At 37.8% G+C, this 19,533-nt stretch overlaps 1 protein-coding gene across 1 annotated transcript in view; it reads right to left on the bottom strand.

Moving 5' to 3' along the window:
• The window catches only part of LOC126352566 (serine/threonine-protein kinase VRK1), a 223,389-nt gene that overhangs the window by 97,593 nt on the left and 106,263 nt on the right, over positions 1-19,533 (bottom strand). The window contains exon 5 of the mRNA XM_050002697.1: positions 6,220-6,416. Within this exon, the coding sequence (XP_049858654.1) occupies positions 6,220-6,416 (197 nt within the window). The remainder of the gene's footprint in view (positions 1-6,219; positions 6,417-19,533) is intronic.

Genomic DNA, 19,533 nt, shown 5'->3' with positions numbered 1-19,533 from the left:
CCATTCCATTCAACTGCTCTTCCAAGTCCTTTGCTGTCTCTGACAGAATTACAATGTCTTCGGCGAACCTCAAAGTTTTTATTTCTTCTCCATGGATTTTAATACCTACTCTGAACTTTTCTTTAGTTTCCTTTATTGCTTGCTCAATATACAGATTGAATAACATCGGGGATAGGCTACAGCCCTTTCAAGACCTTCGAGAATGTTTTAATTTCATGTCTGAAACCAGATAACAAACGACAGAAGAACTTATTTATTGAGATTAATTACAAATTAACATTTTTGGATTTTTTCCTTTACTTGCACTGTGAAATATTGCTTCTTGCCAAATTTCATGATACTAGGCCAACAAGAAGTGTCCTGTAGGCTTCAACAAATGAGTTTTCAAGTATTAAGATATGTGGCATAAATCGGTCGTTTCTTTTGACTGCACTGACTTAAAAGCTTAAAATTTTCACACTGCCAATGGGCCATGATCCTAGTATATGACAAATTTGAACTCTATCTGTCTACCTGTTCATCAGGAAAAACCGTTCTTAACAGTCGGATGGATGGACAAGAGTTATGTTTTTACACATCGAGGCATGAAATCCTAAAACCACTGAAATAATGTTAATATCTTTTTCTGTGATTTCCTGTAAAATGTATTCATTAAAGCTTACATATGTCATTGCAAATCACGACACTATCTGAAACGACAGTAGTACATGAGAAATATGTCAAACACGAAGAAAGTAAATAAAAAATGTGTCTAGCACAAAACTACTGCCATGTTTGAGAACAATGAGGGCTAATTATGGGCACAGTGTGATCAACATCTACATCTACACGATTACTCTGCAATTCACATTTAAGTGCTTGGCAGAGGGTTCATCAAACCACAATCATACTATCTCTCCACCATTCCACTCCCGAACAGCGCGCGGGAAAAACAAACACCTAAACCTTTCTGTTCGAGCTCTGATTCCTCATATTTTATTTTGATGATCATTCCTACCTACGTAGGTTGGGCTCAACAAAATATTTTCGCATTCGGAAGAGAAAGTTGGTGACTGAAATTTCATAAAAAGGTCTCGCCGCGACGAAAAACGTCTATGCTGTAATGACTTCCATCCCAACTCGTGTATCATATCTGCCACACTCTCTCTCCTATAACGTGATAATACAAAACGAGCTGCCCTTTTTTGCACCCTTTCGATGTCCTCCGTCAATCCCACCTGGTAAGGATCCCACACCGCGCAGCAATATTCTAACAGAGGACGAACGAGTGTAGTGTAAGCTGTCTCTGTAGTGGACTTGTTGCATCTTCTACGTGTCCTGACAGTGAAACGCAACCTTTGGCTTGCCTCCCCCACAATATTATCTACGTGGTCTTTCCAACTGAAGTTGTTCGTAATTTTAACTCCCAGGTACTTAGTTGAATTGACATCCTTTAGAATTGTACCATTTATCGAGTAATCGAATTCCAACGGATTTCCTTTGGAACTCATGTGGATCACCTCACACTTTTCGTTATATAGCGTCTATTGCCACCTGCCGTACCATACAGCAATCTTTTCTAAATCGCTCTGCAACTGATACTGGTCTTCGGATAACCTTACTAGACGGTAAATTACAGCACCATCTGCGAACAACCTAAGAGAACTGCTCAGATTATCACCCAGGTCATTTCTATAGATCAGGAACAGCAGAGGTCCCAGGACGCTTCCCAGGGGAACACCCGATACCACTTCAGTTGTACTCGATGATTTGCCATCTATTACTACAAACTGCGACCTTCCTGACAGGAAATCATGAAGCCAGTCGCACAACTGAGACAATACCCCATAGGCCCGCAGTTTGATTAGAAGTCGCTTGTGAGGAACGGTGTCAAAAGCTTTCCGGAAATCTAGAAATATGGAATCAACTTGAAATCCCTCGTCGATAGTGGCCATTACTTCGTGTGAATGAAGAGCAAGCTGCGTTGCACAATGTAATGTAACGGACTACTGAAGAGTGCGATACCACCCTTATAGTCGCATCTGCCCTTGCAGGGTCAGTGCTCCAATTTCATTTCTATGATTTTTTTAATTTAATATTATTGTATGTAGTATTTAATTTTGCCCAAATCCTTTTTATTATATTATTCTATAATGTGAACTTTATTTATTTATTTCTGGAGAATATGTTGGCACCAGTGTGAGCCAAAGACATTCGTGTGTGAAAGGTAGAGAGTCGGACATTGTTAAGGTGACTGTTGGAGTGAGTTAGTTGGACTGTTGTGGGGAGAGCATGGTTTTGTGAGGTGGACTGTTGATGCGAGTATGAAAGGAAGTCTGTCGTCTTATATAGAGAGTATCTATAAATAGTATGTGATATGAAGATGGAAATTATTGTGAAAAAGATAAATTAATAAAATTGAAGAAACAATAGCAAAACAAAAAGCTAGTACCAGTTTTCATTAGCACACAAAGACCTGGACCTAATATTAACAATGTTAGAATGGATGGAACGCACCATGGCGAGAATCAAGACAATGAGACCAAATTCAGCATCTAAAGGTAAGGTATTTTAATTAGTTTTAGTATTCTGTGATGTATCATTCTTTTGTCTAAATATTAAGCTTAACATCGTCTGTTGTAGATACAGACCACCCAAGCTGGCAGGGTGTCGTCAATTGATGATCATAATCTCAGGGTTTGAAATAGCATTTAAATAAATTGAAAGTTTGTCGCTTGATATTTGATTTACATCCCGGACGAAAGAGGGTACATTACAACAAGAACGATGTTTTTTGAAACCATGCTGATTACGTATCAATAGATCGTTCCCTTCAAGGTGATTCATAATGTTTGAATACAGTATATGCTCCAGAACCCTACTGCAAACCGACGTCAATGATATAGGTCTGTAGTTAGATGGATTACTCCTACTACCCTTCTTAAACACTGATGCGACCTCCGCAATTTTCCAATCTGTAGGTACAGATCTATCAGTGAGCGAGCGGTTGTATATGATTGCTAAGTAGGGAGCTATTGTATCAGCATAATCTGAAAGGAACCTAATCGGTATACAATCTAGACCTGAAGACTTGCCCGTATCAAGCGATTTGAGTTGCTTCACAATCCCGAAGGTATCTACTTCTAAGAAACACATGCTAGCAGCTGTTCATGTTTCAAATTCTGGAATATTCCATTCATCTTCCCTGGTACAGAAGTTTCGGAAAACTGCATTCAATAACTCCGCTTTAGCAGCACAGTCGTCGGTAACAGTACCATCGTGCCGATGGTACTGTACAGCGAAGGTATTGACTGCGTCTTGCCGCTTGTGAACTTTACATACAACCAGAATTGCTTCGGATTTTCTACCAAATTTCGAGACAATGTTTCGTTGTGGAACCTCTTAAAGGCATCTCACATTGACGTCTCTGCCAAATTTCGAGTGTCTGTAAATTTTAGCCAATCTTCAGGATTTCGCGTTCTTCTGAACTTCGCATGCTTTTTCCGTTGCCTCTGCAACAGCGTTCGTACCTGTTTTGTGTACCATAGGGGATGAGTTCCATCTCTTACCAGTTTAAGAGGTATGAATCTCTCAATTGCTGCTGCTACTATATCTTTGAATTTGAGCCACATCTTGTCTACATTTGCATAGTCTGTTCGGAAGGAATGGAGATTGTCTCTTAGGAAGGCTTCTAGTGACACTTTATCCACTTTTTTAAATAAAATTATTTTGCGTTTGTTTCTTGTGGATTTGGAAGAAATGGTATTGAGCCTAGCTACAACGACCTTGTGATCACTAATCCCTGTATCAGTCATGATGCTCTCTATCACCTCTGGATTGTTTGTGGCTAAGAGGTCAAGTATGTTCGTGGACTAACTGCTCGAAATAATTTTCAGAGAAAGCATTTAGCACAATCTCTGAAGATGTTTTCTGCCTACCACCAGTATTGAACAAGTATATTTGCCAACATATTGAGGGAAGGTTGAAGTTCCCACCAACTATAACCGTATGAGTGGGGTATTTATTTGTTACAAGACTCAAATTTTCTCTGAACTATTCAGCAACTAAATCATCGGAGTCTGGGTGTCGGTAGAAGGAGCCAATTATTAACTTAGTTCGTCTGTTAAGTATAACCTCCACTCATACCAATTCGCACGGAGTATCTACTTCGACTTCACTACAAGATAAACCACTACTGACAGACACAAACACTCCACCACCAATTCTGCCTAATCTATCTTTCCTGAACACTGTCTGAGACTTCGTAAAAATTTCTGCAGAACTTATTTCAGGCTTTAGCCAGCTTTCTGTACCTGTACTTAAAGGGAAATAGAGGATACTAAACTCACAATATTAAGAGAGGGACGACTGGTACAAAGCAAAAGAGAAGAAAACGTAATGAAGAATGGAGTCAGATTGTAGAAGCTAATACTGTGTTCAGGAGACTAGATCCATACACAGTCTACAGGCAACAAAAATATAAAGAACAAAGTAGTAGAACTGGATATAATATGAATTAATGGTTAAAAAGTTAATATGTCTGCATGTATTTATCTTACCCGAAGTATCTACATATCTATTAGTCAACATTAATACATGTTATGCTCACTGTCACCTTTGCAACGGCTTGGATTCTGAGAATAACTTTCAATAAGATGCCTGAATGTCTTCGGAAGAATGGCATGCAGTCTTCAAGAGCCAAAACCAGTGATGTTGGACAATGGAGCCTGGAGTAAACTCAACATTCTCACTCATCCCAAACTTTTTCCACTGGATTCAGGATGAGACTTTGAACAGGCCAGTCGGTTTCAGGAATGTTACTGTCCACAAGCCATTGCCTCAGAGAGCCTGCTGTGCTTTATGACATGGTGCACCGTCATGCTGATACAATTATCCTCTCCAAACTGCTCCCAATACACAATTCCGTAAAATGTACTAATAGCCTCCAGTATTTAGAGGCAATAAGGGGAAAACACCCTAACCACAAATAAAAAAATAAGAAATAAATAACAACCCATACTGCAATGCAACCTCCTCCATAGTTCACAACTGGAACTACATATGATAGTAGGTAATGCTCACCAGACATTCACCAAACCCAAACCCAAACCCCTCCACCTGATTGCCACAGGATATAGCGAAATTAATTACTCCAAATGACTTTTTCCAGGTAGCAAGTATCGAGTGGCATCACTCTTTACACCATCTTGAACATCACTTAGCACTGAACGCAGAAATGTGTGGCTTATGAGGAGCTGCTTGAACATTTTCCACCCTTGCTTTTGACTCACTACACACAGTCAGTGTTAACGGGACTTCTGTTAGCACTTAGGAACATATGAGCATTCCATCCCTGAATTTCATTTGATTTTTTTTACAACCAACCCATAATTGCTCAATGGTCCCTGTTCATCAGTACATGAGAGCTGCTTGGTCTTCGTTTGTTGTGAACGTTCCTCTGTGTTTCCACTTCACAATCTTGTCACTATTAGTCAACACTGGGAGCTTTAAATGCACTGAAATGCCCCTGATGGACCTGTTACTAAATTTTCATCCAATGGCTAGTTCGTGTTCAATGTCGCTGAATTCTCCTGGCTGAACTGCTCTGCTGTTACTGTTTCTCCACCTTTTATACTAGGAGGTCAATGTCTTGTGATATCTAGTAGTCAATTCCATGTTATAGAGGGCTGTCCAGATACTTCTGATCAGATCGTGTCTACATAAAATGTGAGTCCTAATTAGTGTGAAAAATTTTACATTTTTTCCAATCACAGTAGGCTCCTGGAAGACGAACTTAAAAGAACACAGTTGAAGTTAATATAAATATGTGACAAGTGCAAATATAGCTAATTAAACTGTTTGCATGTCTGACATCTACAACAATTAAATTGTACACAAAAGTTCCCTTGCTATAACAGACATCTTCCAAATCTTCCAATAATGTTTCACCCAGTAGCATAAAAACACACAAACTAAAGTTTGTTTTCAGTGTTTATGATTTTCAACTTTCTCAGTAAAAGGGAGGATAAAAATTTAAAAAAAAAAATGTGTGCAGTTCTCTGCCTGTTCCCAAGAAAATGGTCTGTGCAAGAAAAGTCAAATATAATTCCGCAAAAAAATATTTATGCACAATTTTTCCTTCAACGGAAATTCTTTTGATGACATTAACTGAGTAACATGGAAAATATTTAAAAAATGATAACCTTGTTAATATTGTGATAAAATGCTTCCAGTACTTACAATTTGTAAACCTATTGCCAACACTGTAGCAATTGGAAATGTGCGATTATTCTCAAGGAACAGTGACCATAAGTCTTTTCCATACCGTTCCATCACAAGAAATCGATATTTCTGGTTATTATACATGTGAGACCCAGAACCTACATACATTGGCAGACCAAGACATTTTAACTTCTTTTGCTTTGTCCATTCAGCTACTGAAAGAAAAATAAAACATTTGCTTCATTAAATATGCACAAGGTATAAAGAAAAGAGGAAAAAAGGGGGGTGGGGGTGGGGGGTAGGTGGGGGGAGGAGGAGGAGGAGGAGGAGGAAGAGGAGGAGGAGGAAGAGGAGGAGGAGGAAGAGGAGGAGGAGTAGATCCAGAATTTTCCATGCTGTTAATAAACAGGTTGTGTCACATAAGCCAATTGATGACACAAGCTGTGATGATTAGCATCAACACTGATGATGAAAATGACAAGGATGATTTGATACATAAGGACTCAATAGTGTGATTGTAAGTGTTTTACTAAAGTATTACGAGAGAATTGTGTATTTAAAACTTTACATTTAGGCTTCGAAGTTACTGTTAATTACATTCTCATTCATATAAATTGACACAGTCACACACAACCAAACAAAGTAGAAGCTGTCAATATAGTCACGTGATAAATTTTCTGCTGTATTTAGGAAATTAAGTTTAATGGTTGATGTGGGGTAAAATAAACGTGGCAAGCTGATCATCTATAAAATAATTGGATGAAGCAACTACATTCCACAAACTTCTCCCAAACAGTAGGAAGAAGCCAGAAATCATAAATGATTTAAAATTTTCACTGTGTTTGTCAAACATCAACTTATCACCTAAACCAGAGGTTAGACAATGCAGTAGAAAATTGTCCTCTTGACAAAATAAAAAACAGTCACATAAAATCAATATGCTCCCTACAACTTGTCTGCCTCAATAGGACAGATAGATGTACTTCAGGGGTAACATAGTCGAAAGGTTATTAGCCCAGACTAATATTTGGCCCCTGAAGAGGCACAGCAGTCTTTTTGGTAGTTGCTGGGCCAAGAGTCTGGATAATTAACTAGCCTGACCTTGTAATATTAACCAACATAGCCTTGCCTGCAAGGGAAAGGCCCATCATTTTACAAGTTCCCCTTACATTCAGAAGGATGTTGTTAGTGAAAGAAAAATCAATTCATAAGTAAGAAAAAAAAATCTGGCATTCTATGGGCCACAGTATGAAATATAAGAACAGTTAACTGAGTAAGTAGGTTTAATTACAAACAAGACAATAGGAGTTTGTGTTGCAGCCTACTTCCATGTCATTCAATCTGCACACTGTGCCAATAAATGCAGGCTAACAATAACAAGTAAAGACTTTCTGGGGGAGGAGAGAGAGAGAGAGAGAGAGAGAGAGAGAGAGAGAGAGAGAGAGAGAGAGAGAGGACTTGATGTGGTCATCTTGCAACTGAGTAATACATTCATAAAGCAAGCATCTGCTTCAGTTGTAATGAGAATTTATCTATTATCTGCATGACCAGTTTTAAAGCATTATAGCTTCATTCTCAGGTACTAACAATTAATTAAGAACAATCATATAAGCATGGCAGTTGGGCCATTTAGTATGGAAAGTCAACCTCCCACCCTCCCACATGTAAAGGAACTACAGGCAGGTTACAGAGCACATCGCCGGGGCCAACAAGGAAAGCAGCGAAACAAGAACAATGACTAAGTTACACAAACTTGGGACTCATCTTATGTGACTGCAATGTGTAAACATATGTTTCTGAATAAATCAAGGTAGTTTAACGACATTGAACAGTGATATATGTTCAAAGAGGAATTCCACCAATCACCACATGTTACTTTCCGAATCATTGAAATCGAGATTGCGATGCGCTTTTGTTCGCCAGCCGATGACAGCGGATATTCAGAGCATAGGACACATGATGTATGTAGTCAGCCAACAGCAACATCCACGTTAACTAGCACGAACACACAAAAAGGGAAAGTTAATAATTTCAATTAATATACATAGTGTTGCTACAAGAAAAGAAAAGCTTTCACATATAATATTGGTCTGTAAGATTAATACACTGCAAGAGAAGCTAAGCTTTCACATATGATGTTGATCTTCTTTGGCGCATGTTACACTTTAAGATATGTCACGCAAATGTGCCAGTAAAATTTTTAATAATGACATAAATGTCTGATCTTAAGGGTTCGAAATTCCTCTAAATGGCTCGTCATCAAAGAGTTGACTTTTAAATGAGAGTCAAACACACTGTGATTTAAGAAATTCATGATACATTCTCTCACATAGTTCAACTTATGTAAAAACGATATTTACTTTGAAAGTAACACTTTTCAAATCACCATTCGCAATATATTCCCGCGACTTGTTTAGAAATAGGTTCATTTCAGCAGTTGCTAGAGAGCGCAGATAACAGGCGGCACCGCGCTTGCACAGCTACCATGGCGTCGGAAGCCCATCTGTATGACGAGTAAAACATTGAAAGATCACACATTATGTCATAAAAGAAACAAAACATCAGAGGGTACTCAAAGAGCATCGGAATTTCGTGAACCATACTAAAATGTGCACATTTAAAGTGCATACTTAAAGCGCACATTCGAATGTCTAGATTCCCTATGAAGTAGACCTCGAACTGATATTAAGCTTTTCAGTCTGGTTTTCGGGATGTAACTTTTCTTGAAGCACCAGTACCGTATTATATCATGTTTGGCTCTTTATTATGGCATATTGCCATACGTGCTGAAAAATGAAAACATGCACTTTAAGTGCAGCAAACAGTTGAAACTAGCCAGTACTGTGGAATTAAACCTTTCGTTTCAAATACATTGACTGCCTCTTCGGAAAAGGTTATTAAAGTCAAATTTCTTAAGCAAACAGACAAAAATAACTTCACAGTTCTGCAAGGCGATTAATGCTTGAGTGTCAGAAAGGTGGAAATAAAATAAAATCTGAAACCATATTTTAGCCTTCCATTAATTATGTCAATGTATTTTAGTTCACTTGATAGCTTCCAGCCACATTTGACGTAAGACTAAACGAAGGGGAAACCGCAAAATCACTAAATGTAAAAACTGGTCACGCGGAGACTATCCAGTATAACTCTGACTGCTCTGCGCCTCTGCGTATCAGCCCCAGATCTATGATATTTGCTAACCGAGCAAACACTAAAAAATAAAATAAAATTTAAAAAAAAGTCGAATTTTCAAAAATGTGTTCATCTTGTAGTGCACATCTTTCTGAAAAGTCTGAAACATAAAACATATGTATTTGAGGAAATATAAGACACGTTATTTGGTCTTAAGTGGGCCAAAATGCAGTGCCACACCTCTTCATACAGCATCCCTCTACCCCAAGTCACTGTATTTCCCTCTGTAGAATTGAAACTTGTATATTTTGTAGTGGATGCCATCAAACTATATTCAGGAAAGTGGAAATTGAAATGTCCTGTGGTGGCTCTTCTGCTCCCAGCCTGCTGATATGACAGCCTGCCCCTCTTTTTAAAAAAAAAAATCAGTCTCGCAATTAAGAGCGAATGCGATGATTTGTACTCGGGAGAACAAGAACTCTTCAGAAAATTTGCACTCTTTATTTCCTATTAGCTAATAACTTGCTGTTTTGTGTGACATAAAATTAAATACAGGATACATAAAACCAATAAAGACAAGAGACAAGGCAAGAAATTACACATTTCTTCAATCCTTAGCTCCTAGCATTTTTTTCTCTCTCTAATCTTGCTACAGCTTCACATGGCATGTTTTCCTTTCTGCGAAAGAATCTATTACCTCATCAAAGTTTGTCAAACGTTTTGCTACATGAAAAACTGAAATATCGTTATATAATACTGAAAAACCTGTTAATACTAATAATACCCAAGATTGGTATTTTGTCACTGTCTGCTAGATAAAACAAAATAGGCATTTCTAATATTGCAGCAATTTTGCAACACACCAAATAAACGAGACTATTTTGGCACAAATGGTCATTTTTACAACACAACAGAATATAATTTACGAAGTACCAATATCAAATGCCTATTAGACTTACTACAAGCAAAAAGCTTTACGTTGGGAAATAGTTTCACATTTCATTCATACGCACCAGTTTCTCAAGCATGGGATAAGTAGTACTATGAAATTTTCAAATAAATTTAGAAATGTCTTATTCTTCCATAATGTGTGTGATGTCCCCGTTTCTTCTCATTCCTCGTTGTAACAAACAATCTTGACATCACCAATTCTGTAGCTATTCCTGCCATTGTCAAAACTTGTTCGCCGATTAACTTCACTAACCCTGCTAGAATCACAGGTTTAGTAATCCCGCGACTATTCTCCAGTTAGGCCTTGTTACATGTCCATACAACACGTTTTCTGTGTTACTTCCAGAATATAACTTAAGCGGCTGCTAACCGGGGACTGTAGAACAGATTTTTACTAGTATCGAGATCTGGCCAAAACAATTTTTCTTGGATACACCAAGAAGATAATACATAATATTTCTCACGTGTTGTTCGTGTTGGTCGTTTATTTCCAGTCTGGTAGTCTGAATCTATGGATTTAGCTAGCAATTAGAACAATGCTGATCATTCGCCAACCCAACCACATTAGTGTTCATTCGTTCGGCTTTACTCCGCCCAGATCGTATAGCCCCCTTCCCTTTTGTCTGCAGAAAGTTTATTTCTAGATGCAACAAGGATTCTCCTGACAAGAGACATCACATACACTACACATGCATTCAAAAATCAACTTCAGATTCATTCAGAAACGTACTTAAAATGTGTTCAGTAATGTTAAAAAACCAACAGGAATGCACTTCAAAATCATATGAGTAATCGATTTGTGAAAAGTTTTTTTTCCTCCAGAATATGAATTTTGCGCCCCGTTTTTTTGTTGGAACTAGCTGGTTGCTGTGACTGCTTGCACAGCCAACAGCCACATTCCTTTTTCCAGAAGCAGGAGAATCTACTACTCAAACACAACTCAACTGCGCTTGCGCATGAGCCCGCTCGTACGTGCTAAAACGAATCTGACTTCACGCTCAGTGGAGGCAATTTGTTGTTATGAAGCATTGCATAGTCCTCCTAAGGCCTTTGACACATTTTGCTGTTGGCAGACGCTTGCATGAGCACTGTGTGTCGTCGTCGTATATGGCGCATTTCCTTTTCAATTTATTTTCGTTTTTTTTTTCTTCTCTAGTTTATGTTTTATTGTTGAAGTATTATTCTGCAGTAGTATCCTTTCTTAGGTAATATCCTATGTTAGAGTACGGGCTCTTACCAGTCAAAATTACAAAAATTTAACAGAAAACTAAAACAATGAAAAATTCCCGTTTTTTCTGGTTTTCTGCCAGATAAAAAATTCCCGGGTTTTTCCCTGATCTCCCAGGTCGTATACACCGTGATAAAGTACATCTGCAAGCAATGTCCGTAAGTGATGCTAACTAGCGAACCTTAAAATCTCTTTTCAAAGGATCCTATAACAATAAACAGAATTTTGTAGAGCTTTACCCTACGAAGATAAGGATGTAATCATTCTGACAGTTAGTAAGAGACATGCAATGTTGGAATGCTCATTGCAATGCAAGACAGCGCTCTGTTCTGTTTCAGGAGAATAAATTTGCAATCTGTGTTGTACTACTAAATAAAAACTATTTGGACCAGTAAATAATTTATTAAAACAAGTCACAGCCCCAAAAGGGTTTTCCATATTCCTTTGTGGAATAAATGTGTACATTGCAGTGTTTGGCTCCTGGTAAAAAAATAAAAAAAAATCATGGTTATATTCTGGCGTGATGTTTAGTAATACCTAGTTCCTTATTCCAATAACTGGAAGTCAGTTTTATCATACATGCATGACCTGAGCAATTCAAAATAATGTGACAGGAGGGTTATTCAAACACAAAAATGTATGTACTGTTCTTGCAGTTTATGGAGCCACCCAACAATGTAAAGCTAGAAAGCTCAAATACTAAGAGTCTGGGTATTTTGGAAGCTTGGAAAAGAAAGAGCACACAAAGCTAGTATAGTATTGTGAAGCCATATAGCATGAATTCATAGCACACTGTGGTTCTCAACAATGAGTTCAGTTCTATGGCTTGTGTTGTACAGATTCTTTTAGTGTCATGATTCACAAGCAACCCATGAGTGTGTTTTTTTATGAGGCGACGCCATGGTAGTAGAGGGGGAAGATGCTGCAGGCAACATATTGAACCCTCCCCCTGCTATAGAAGATGAGGGAAAGTGATGGAAATGACTTCCTGTAAAATATATCCTAAAGCAGTACATAAACCTGGGTCTTTGAAATTAGTAAAGAAAACTTGCATTTTGGATATACCATAAATGGCTAGGTGAACAGCAGTCAAGGTATTACTATGGATATTGAAAAGACTGTTTGATGTGTATGTTTATAAGGGTCATAGCATACAGGTATGTAATTTAAAGATTACTTTTGTAAATCAAGAAAAGGTCACAGGTTACTAGTGAAATAAAAGTAATATATATATTACTTTTATACTGGTCTGTGTATGTGCGGATGGATATGTGTGTGTGTGTGTGTGTGTGTGTGCGAGTGTACACCTGTCCTCTTTTTCCCCTAAGGGAAGTCTTTCCGCTCCCGGGATTGGAATGACTCCTTACCCTCTCCCTTAAAACCCACATCCTTTCATCTTTCCCTCTCCTTCCTGAAGAAGCAACCATCGGTTGCGAAAGCTAGTAATTCTGTGTGTGTGTTTGTGTGTTTTGTTCATGTGCCTGTCTGCCGGCGCTTTCCCGCTTGGTAAGTCTTGGAATCTTTATATATTAAAAACAAAGATTCCAAGACTTACCAAGCGGGAAAGCGCCGGCAGACAGGCACATGAACAAAACACACAAACACACACACACAGAATTACAATATGCATGAAAGGTTTATAAGGAGTTTGTTGAGTAGATCTGTTGCATCATAGGTAAAGGTAGGCAACAGCTCTTCAGATACCACAACTGTATACAAAATGTTTCTCTATAGTAGGAGTGCTCAACCTTTTTAGGCTTGATATCTCCTACATACCATTTAGTCTATTTAGAAATCTACCGACTTAAAATTTGCAAAGATTTAATCACAAAACAACACTATAACCAAAATAAACCATTATACAAAATACATAAAAGGTAATTTTCTTTAAATCAAAAGTTGTAGGCCTACTACTCTACTGATACTGGACCAAACAAACCTGTGCAATGAGCAAGACTATGTCGAATTGTTCATTAAAAGCCTTGCAGTTAGCGAAATCTGTCTAAATTCCAATCAAACTGAGTGGTTTGACACCCTTCATGATTTCCTAGTAGAAATTCATCTTACTTTGGATGAAAACGTCAAGAATAAAATAAGCAATATTTGAAGATATTTGGAAAGATTTTGAAGACTATTTCCCTGCTCTATCTAGTATAGTAATAACAACTGGATTGACAATTGCTTGGAAAAGACAATAATTTTGGAATCTACATTTAGTGTAAATGAAATGAGCAGGTACTAGAAACTTTCAGTGACTATGTTACAGAAAATACATCTTTGTCACTGACAAGCTTCTGGTTAAGCTTAAAGACAAGAGTTTCCAATGCTATCAAATAAAGTGGTACCAAGTTCATTACCTGCCTCATCTACATATCTGTGTAAAAGGCTTTTCCTTCTTACACATGCATAAAAAATAAATCAAGAATCTAACTTCACAGCGAAAGTAATTTTTAAAACGACCTTCTGTGGTTTGTTTCAAAGTTATGTCACACATAAAGCAGGTGGATCCTCCTCAACAAATTTCGAGGAAGATGAAATGCACTCTGGAGCAAGGGTTCTCAACCCATTGGTCACAATCAACCGGTCTATTGCCACGAAAACTTTTAGATTACTAGAGAAGTGTAAACTACTTTAATATCGAATGCTAGACCTACCAACTGTCTAAAGATTTTACCTGCCCTTTTGATTCATTACAGGTGAAATGTGAAACATTATAAAACTGTTAGGGCTATTAAGCCATTTGCATTGAATTCAATTACTTCCACGTTACAGTGCATACCTTTTTGTGTAACATCCACCATTTTACATTACGTGTTTTTTCTTTGTGGAGGATCAAGAACACCCTGTTTTAGGGTATCAAACCTTCATGATTCTCAAAGGAGTGCAGATGATTCAAAAAGCAATTCTGCACATGTATGGCCAGCTCATTCCTGCCTTCCCATTGCTGTCTGTTTCCTTGCTGTGCTGAGCCCTGTTGACACCTGGGCTTGGCGGCACCCGCAGTACGGGCAACAGGACGGATCGGTCGGCCACAGATAGATTTGGGCGGGCAAATGTGGCGCAGTGTGCGTCTCTGGTTGTGACTACAGCCATTATGAAATACATTAAATGTATTGGCAGTTGCGAATATGAACAACCATCAGGGAAAAACAATAATGAAAATTTGTGTTGGACCAGGACTCTCACCTAGATTTTTTCATTTTACGCAAGCTGTCACTTTAACCACTTTAGCTATCCATGTGTGACTCATAGCCAGGCCCGAACTGCCACATGTTATATTTTCTGTGTCACAACCTGTACTCATACACAGAGTACCTATTTTCTATATAGGGGAGGGCATTGTAATTGAAAGTCGCTACCTGGTGTTGGCGGATAAATACTATATTGCAGTGCCTGCGGTGCTAAGAATAATGCTGCAATGTTCCTTCAGAAATTTGTGCATGCATCTGAAAGATCTGACTCATACCGCCGTGGCAATAGACCAGTTGATTGTGACCAATGGGTTGAGAACCCTTGCTCCAGAGTGCATTTCATCTGACATACATACATGTTGGTTCACAAAGAGTAAAAGGTCAATTTAATATTATCATAATTGCATATTGGGACTTGATTAGTCTATTAGAGGAAAACAGGGACATCTTACTTTTCGTTGGTGAGTGTCAGGGAAGCACTAATAGTGTGTTACACATAAAGGAGTGTTTGTTGTAAAACTGCAAAACAAGTGGCAAAGTACTCTAAATATGACTCAGTATTAACAGCTGTAGGTACAAATTATCTTTAAAAAATACCAATGATATCAAGTAAATAGTAAACTCAGAGTTGCCACAAGTTTCCCCAAATGAAATTCCCTGATATTTCCCATTCTGTATTTTTAAATGTGTTATTAACTGTTTTTTATAGCTGCACTAAACTTTGTGCTATGTATTTAAAATTTTCTGACAACATCATTGCCTGAATTTACTCATGTACAACTCACCCAAATGACATGCAACGGAATCCACAGCTTGATTCACTTTGAAAGATTCTTTCATGGTTTTGAAAGGTACTTTTGTTTTAGGTGCTGCAGCTGTCTTGCGATTTTTTTGTGCCACTATGTCTTATGTGTCGACATAAGGTGCTAACAAAGTACTGAGACAAAATTTGCAAGAGGCTATTGTGTCCCTGACAAAAATTATTTCTAATCAGTTTGAAAACTTACTATCACACAGCCATTCAGCACGACATTTCTGGGCATACTGTGCCTTTACTTTAGCCATGTTTAGCACTAAAATATATCCAGTGCTGTAAAAAACACCACATTAACACCAGCACTGTAGGTATATTCAATGCATGCCGCTGCAGATTTATTCATACTAGAACGTATAACAATACAGGAAAGAGAATAGAATACTGTGTCTTATAAATGTTAGGGTGATAAATTCAAGAGCTAGTAGACATTAATAATTTACATAGTGCTGTTTTCTGCAAGTTGAATGGATCAAGTGATTTTTAAAAGTAATTTTTCCGTAAAACCACCCTAATATGTTTTAAGATCTGCCATAATTCCTACTAGCCATATGGTACTCAGAACCACCGGATTTAGTGGGAAAACCACTAACTTGGTAGAACTGGTACAGTGACAACCATCAAACGCAAATCCAAACAGAGTACAAAACTGAGCAATATGAGTATACTTTCTAAAAAAATGCACAGGAAAGAGGAAAAAGTACAGCCTATAGCATGTCACGCACGGCTTCCCGATTTCTACAAACTCTGAGGAGGACAGCAATTAAAAAGACTAATAAGTAAAGGACCTTCCACAATTGCCCAAAAACTGAAATGGGTTTTCAAAACAAGTGTCATATTTGATGATCATTAGCTAAAAATCTGGAAAAATAATGGAATAATCTTGGGGCAGGAGAAAAAGCTGAAAATCAGGAGTCTGACACTTAAATCAGGAGAGTTGGAAGGTATGTGCTAGCACGGTAAGAAAAGTGGTTTTCAATAGATGGGTATGTCTGCTTTCAGAACGCATGCTCATTGAAAAAGGACTTAATGAAATCAGCCCCCTCATCTAAAGAGGAGCACAAAGAATAGAAACATCTGGAAAGTAGGGTGACAAGGCATACGTTGCCGGTCTTCCCTCTTCACTGAAAAACCAGTGGAAAGCTTCCACAATGAATGCCAAAACTTGACATTAGAAAAGGATAGGTTACATCAAGCTATGCAAGAGTATGTCGAAAATGCCAAAGGCTGTCACTCACTTAAGTGTCACTATTATGCACAACTAAAAAGTCAGGGTAAAAAAATGCAGCCATTGAAGATAAAATCCCATTAAGGTCAGTGAGATGATGTGCAGCTTTTAAGAGTCTATGCATCACTTAACAGTTGTAGCACTTCATTTGGCAAACACTGACAAAAATGTGAATGTCCGCTGTCTTTTGATCGATGTGACTGCCTCGGAGTGCTTAGCTCTTCCACATGGATGATTTTGGCCATCTCCCACAAGGTTGCTGAGAGCAAAAGACTTGATTCATACTGTGCAATATGTCTGGAATTACACATTTGTTTTTATACCGAAAATGTGATTTATCATAAGCTTCTGACCAGGATTCTATCAACTGCAAGTGCATTAGGATGTTAGCGAAGTGACACTGTGCAAACTCCACTTTCTTTTGGCCAATGAACTAAATTTTAACAAGGAAAGAAGTGAAATTTAGCTGTTATTTGAAATTTGCCATTTCTGAGTGGGTGGTTTTCAAGAAACAGCAAGTTTTAGTTGCTACAAACATAATGAAGGGGCTGGACTAATGATGATATTGAAAAACATACAATTGTACCATGAAATACTTTATTTCTGAGAATTGACACCTGGACATTACACAAAAGAGGATGTAAAACGTAAGGTGTACAAAGAGATGGTTGAAAAAAATTCTAGACTGTATTCCAACTGTGCACCACAGTGTTGTTAGTGTTAGTTGTTATAAAGCAGCTATGGACAATATTGTCCACACCTGCTTTATTATAACTAAAGGTAGTTTAAATCCATCTTTGCAGCTACAGTGCACAAAACAATAGAGCCAAACAAGGAAATATCTATTTTAAAAAAGGGCACATGGCGTTTCCTGATGTGAGCAAAAATTAATAAGACCAATATCTTTTGTAACAACCTGTTCTTAGGTGGAAAAAGCAAGACAAATGGTATGTGTATTTCTTTAAGAACACTGATGTTATTTTATTTCAATAAAACAAAATACATTTATTGATAAAAACACACATTTCCTTGGAGTCATAAGACAGATTTAAAATACCTTCACTGATTTCAGAAATAACCTCAGAAGAAAAGCAGGCCTCTTGAAAGAAGTGTGTAAGGCAGGAATAAGTTGTGTAAACCAATTCTATAGGTGACCACCAATAAATTGTTGGTTCTACTATATTTTCTATTGTTGGTTATTACCTACTGTGAAATGTCTCATATTTTATACGTATTGTGTGATTTTTCTTTCAAGAAATACGTAAGTACATAGCGTACAAATCACCAGAGACTGTTGAAATTTTGTTCTTCTTATCGCCCATACTTTTTAACATATAAACTACTTTAAGTGCCGAAATGTAGTCTAACAAATAAAAGGTGTATTAAACTCCACACTGTGCAATGTACTACCTGTCAGAAGGTCTTAATTCCTGAAATTTATTGCCTATGGCCTGTGGCCTGCCAAGGAGCACCACAGTCCTGGGTCCATGGATAAACCACAAAAATCCGCTGCACACAAACAGACATGGCTGCGAGGAGATCAGTGAGACTAGATCCAACGTGCAGGCCCTGTAAATTAGTGGGAAATGATGGGCTTCAGACTGGAAGGCCCGATTTGCTAGACATACCCACAGAAATGGGCTGTGGTTTTGGCGTGTCATTGAAATCCACTTGTGTGACCAGCTATTCACAACTCATAGACAACATGTTGATGAAATGAGACAGGGGTGATCAATCCATGCAACAGATAACTTGTGCGAATACTCTGAGAATCAATAACAATGAGGATAGGTAGCAGCTCTACATAAAGATGATCGCTGAGCCACAGACAGACACACAAAAAAGACAATCACACTCTCACAACTAAATTTTCAACCACAGCCTGTCAGAAAACGAGAGCACACACGCATTTACACAATCACTCATGCACGCATGTCTGACGTCTATGTCTATGAGAATCAGATCCACACAAACCACTCTTCACACCTCCCTGCCTCTCATCGGCACTTGCTAGACTACAGGAAAGAAATGGTGGCAGCACCGACAGTAAACAAACCATTTCATCTACTGAGACAAAAATGAAATTTTTCCAGTGTTCTTTTCAAATTTCCCTCACATGTTTGAAATTTCCTGATATTCCCTGATTTCCAGAACTTGTGGCAACCCTGAAGCTACTAACTGCGGATAAACATCAGATCTATGCTACACTGGAGAAGGCAGCAGTTTTTTTTTCTTTCAAAATGCTTTCTTTCAGATTTAGTTTATTAATTTTAAATAGCGTAAGTATGCATAGTATTAAGCAGTATAATGATAGTTTATGGTTAATATTGTACACAAATTAAGTTTATATGATTTCCAAGTGTAAATCTATAAGATGTAGTTGATTTTTCACCAAAATCTCTTTTCTTATACCATCCATTACGAATCATTCATTTATTTCTCAGACATGTATCTAGTAATAACTCGCCTTCCTCATTTCTGTGATCTTCTCCATGGCTTACTATGAATGCTTCATATCCTCTTTCATCATTCCAAACACTAGCATCAAAGTCTCCTACATTATCACAATCTTGTTAGATGTAACAGCACCTTCCAGAATACTGAAAACATCACTTATTATGTGGAATATATTTTACCTCCTGATACAGAGAGATTTAGAGTAGCAGGATGTGCCTAGGGATATGGAAAGCACTTATGGCACACTTGCACAAGTTCAAACAAAATAAATACATAAAATATGGGGGTTAGATAGATAATTATTTTGATTTTAATATTAGTTAACTGCTTT

Source organism: Schistocerca gregaria, chromosome 1 (assembly GCF_023897955.1).
Source record: "Schistocerca gregaria isolate iqSchGreg1 chromosome 1, iqSchGreg1.2, whole genome shotgun sequence".
In the NCBI taxonomy this organism is placed as follows: Eukaryota; Metazoa; Arthropoda; class Insecta; order Orthoptera; family Acrididae; genus Schistocerca; species Schistocerca gregaria.
Note: the sequence above shows the minus strand (reverse complement) of the source record. Positions and strands in the feature narration are given on the sequence as shown.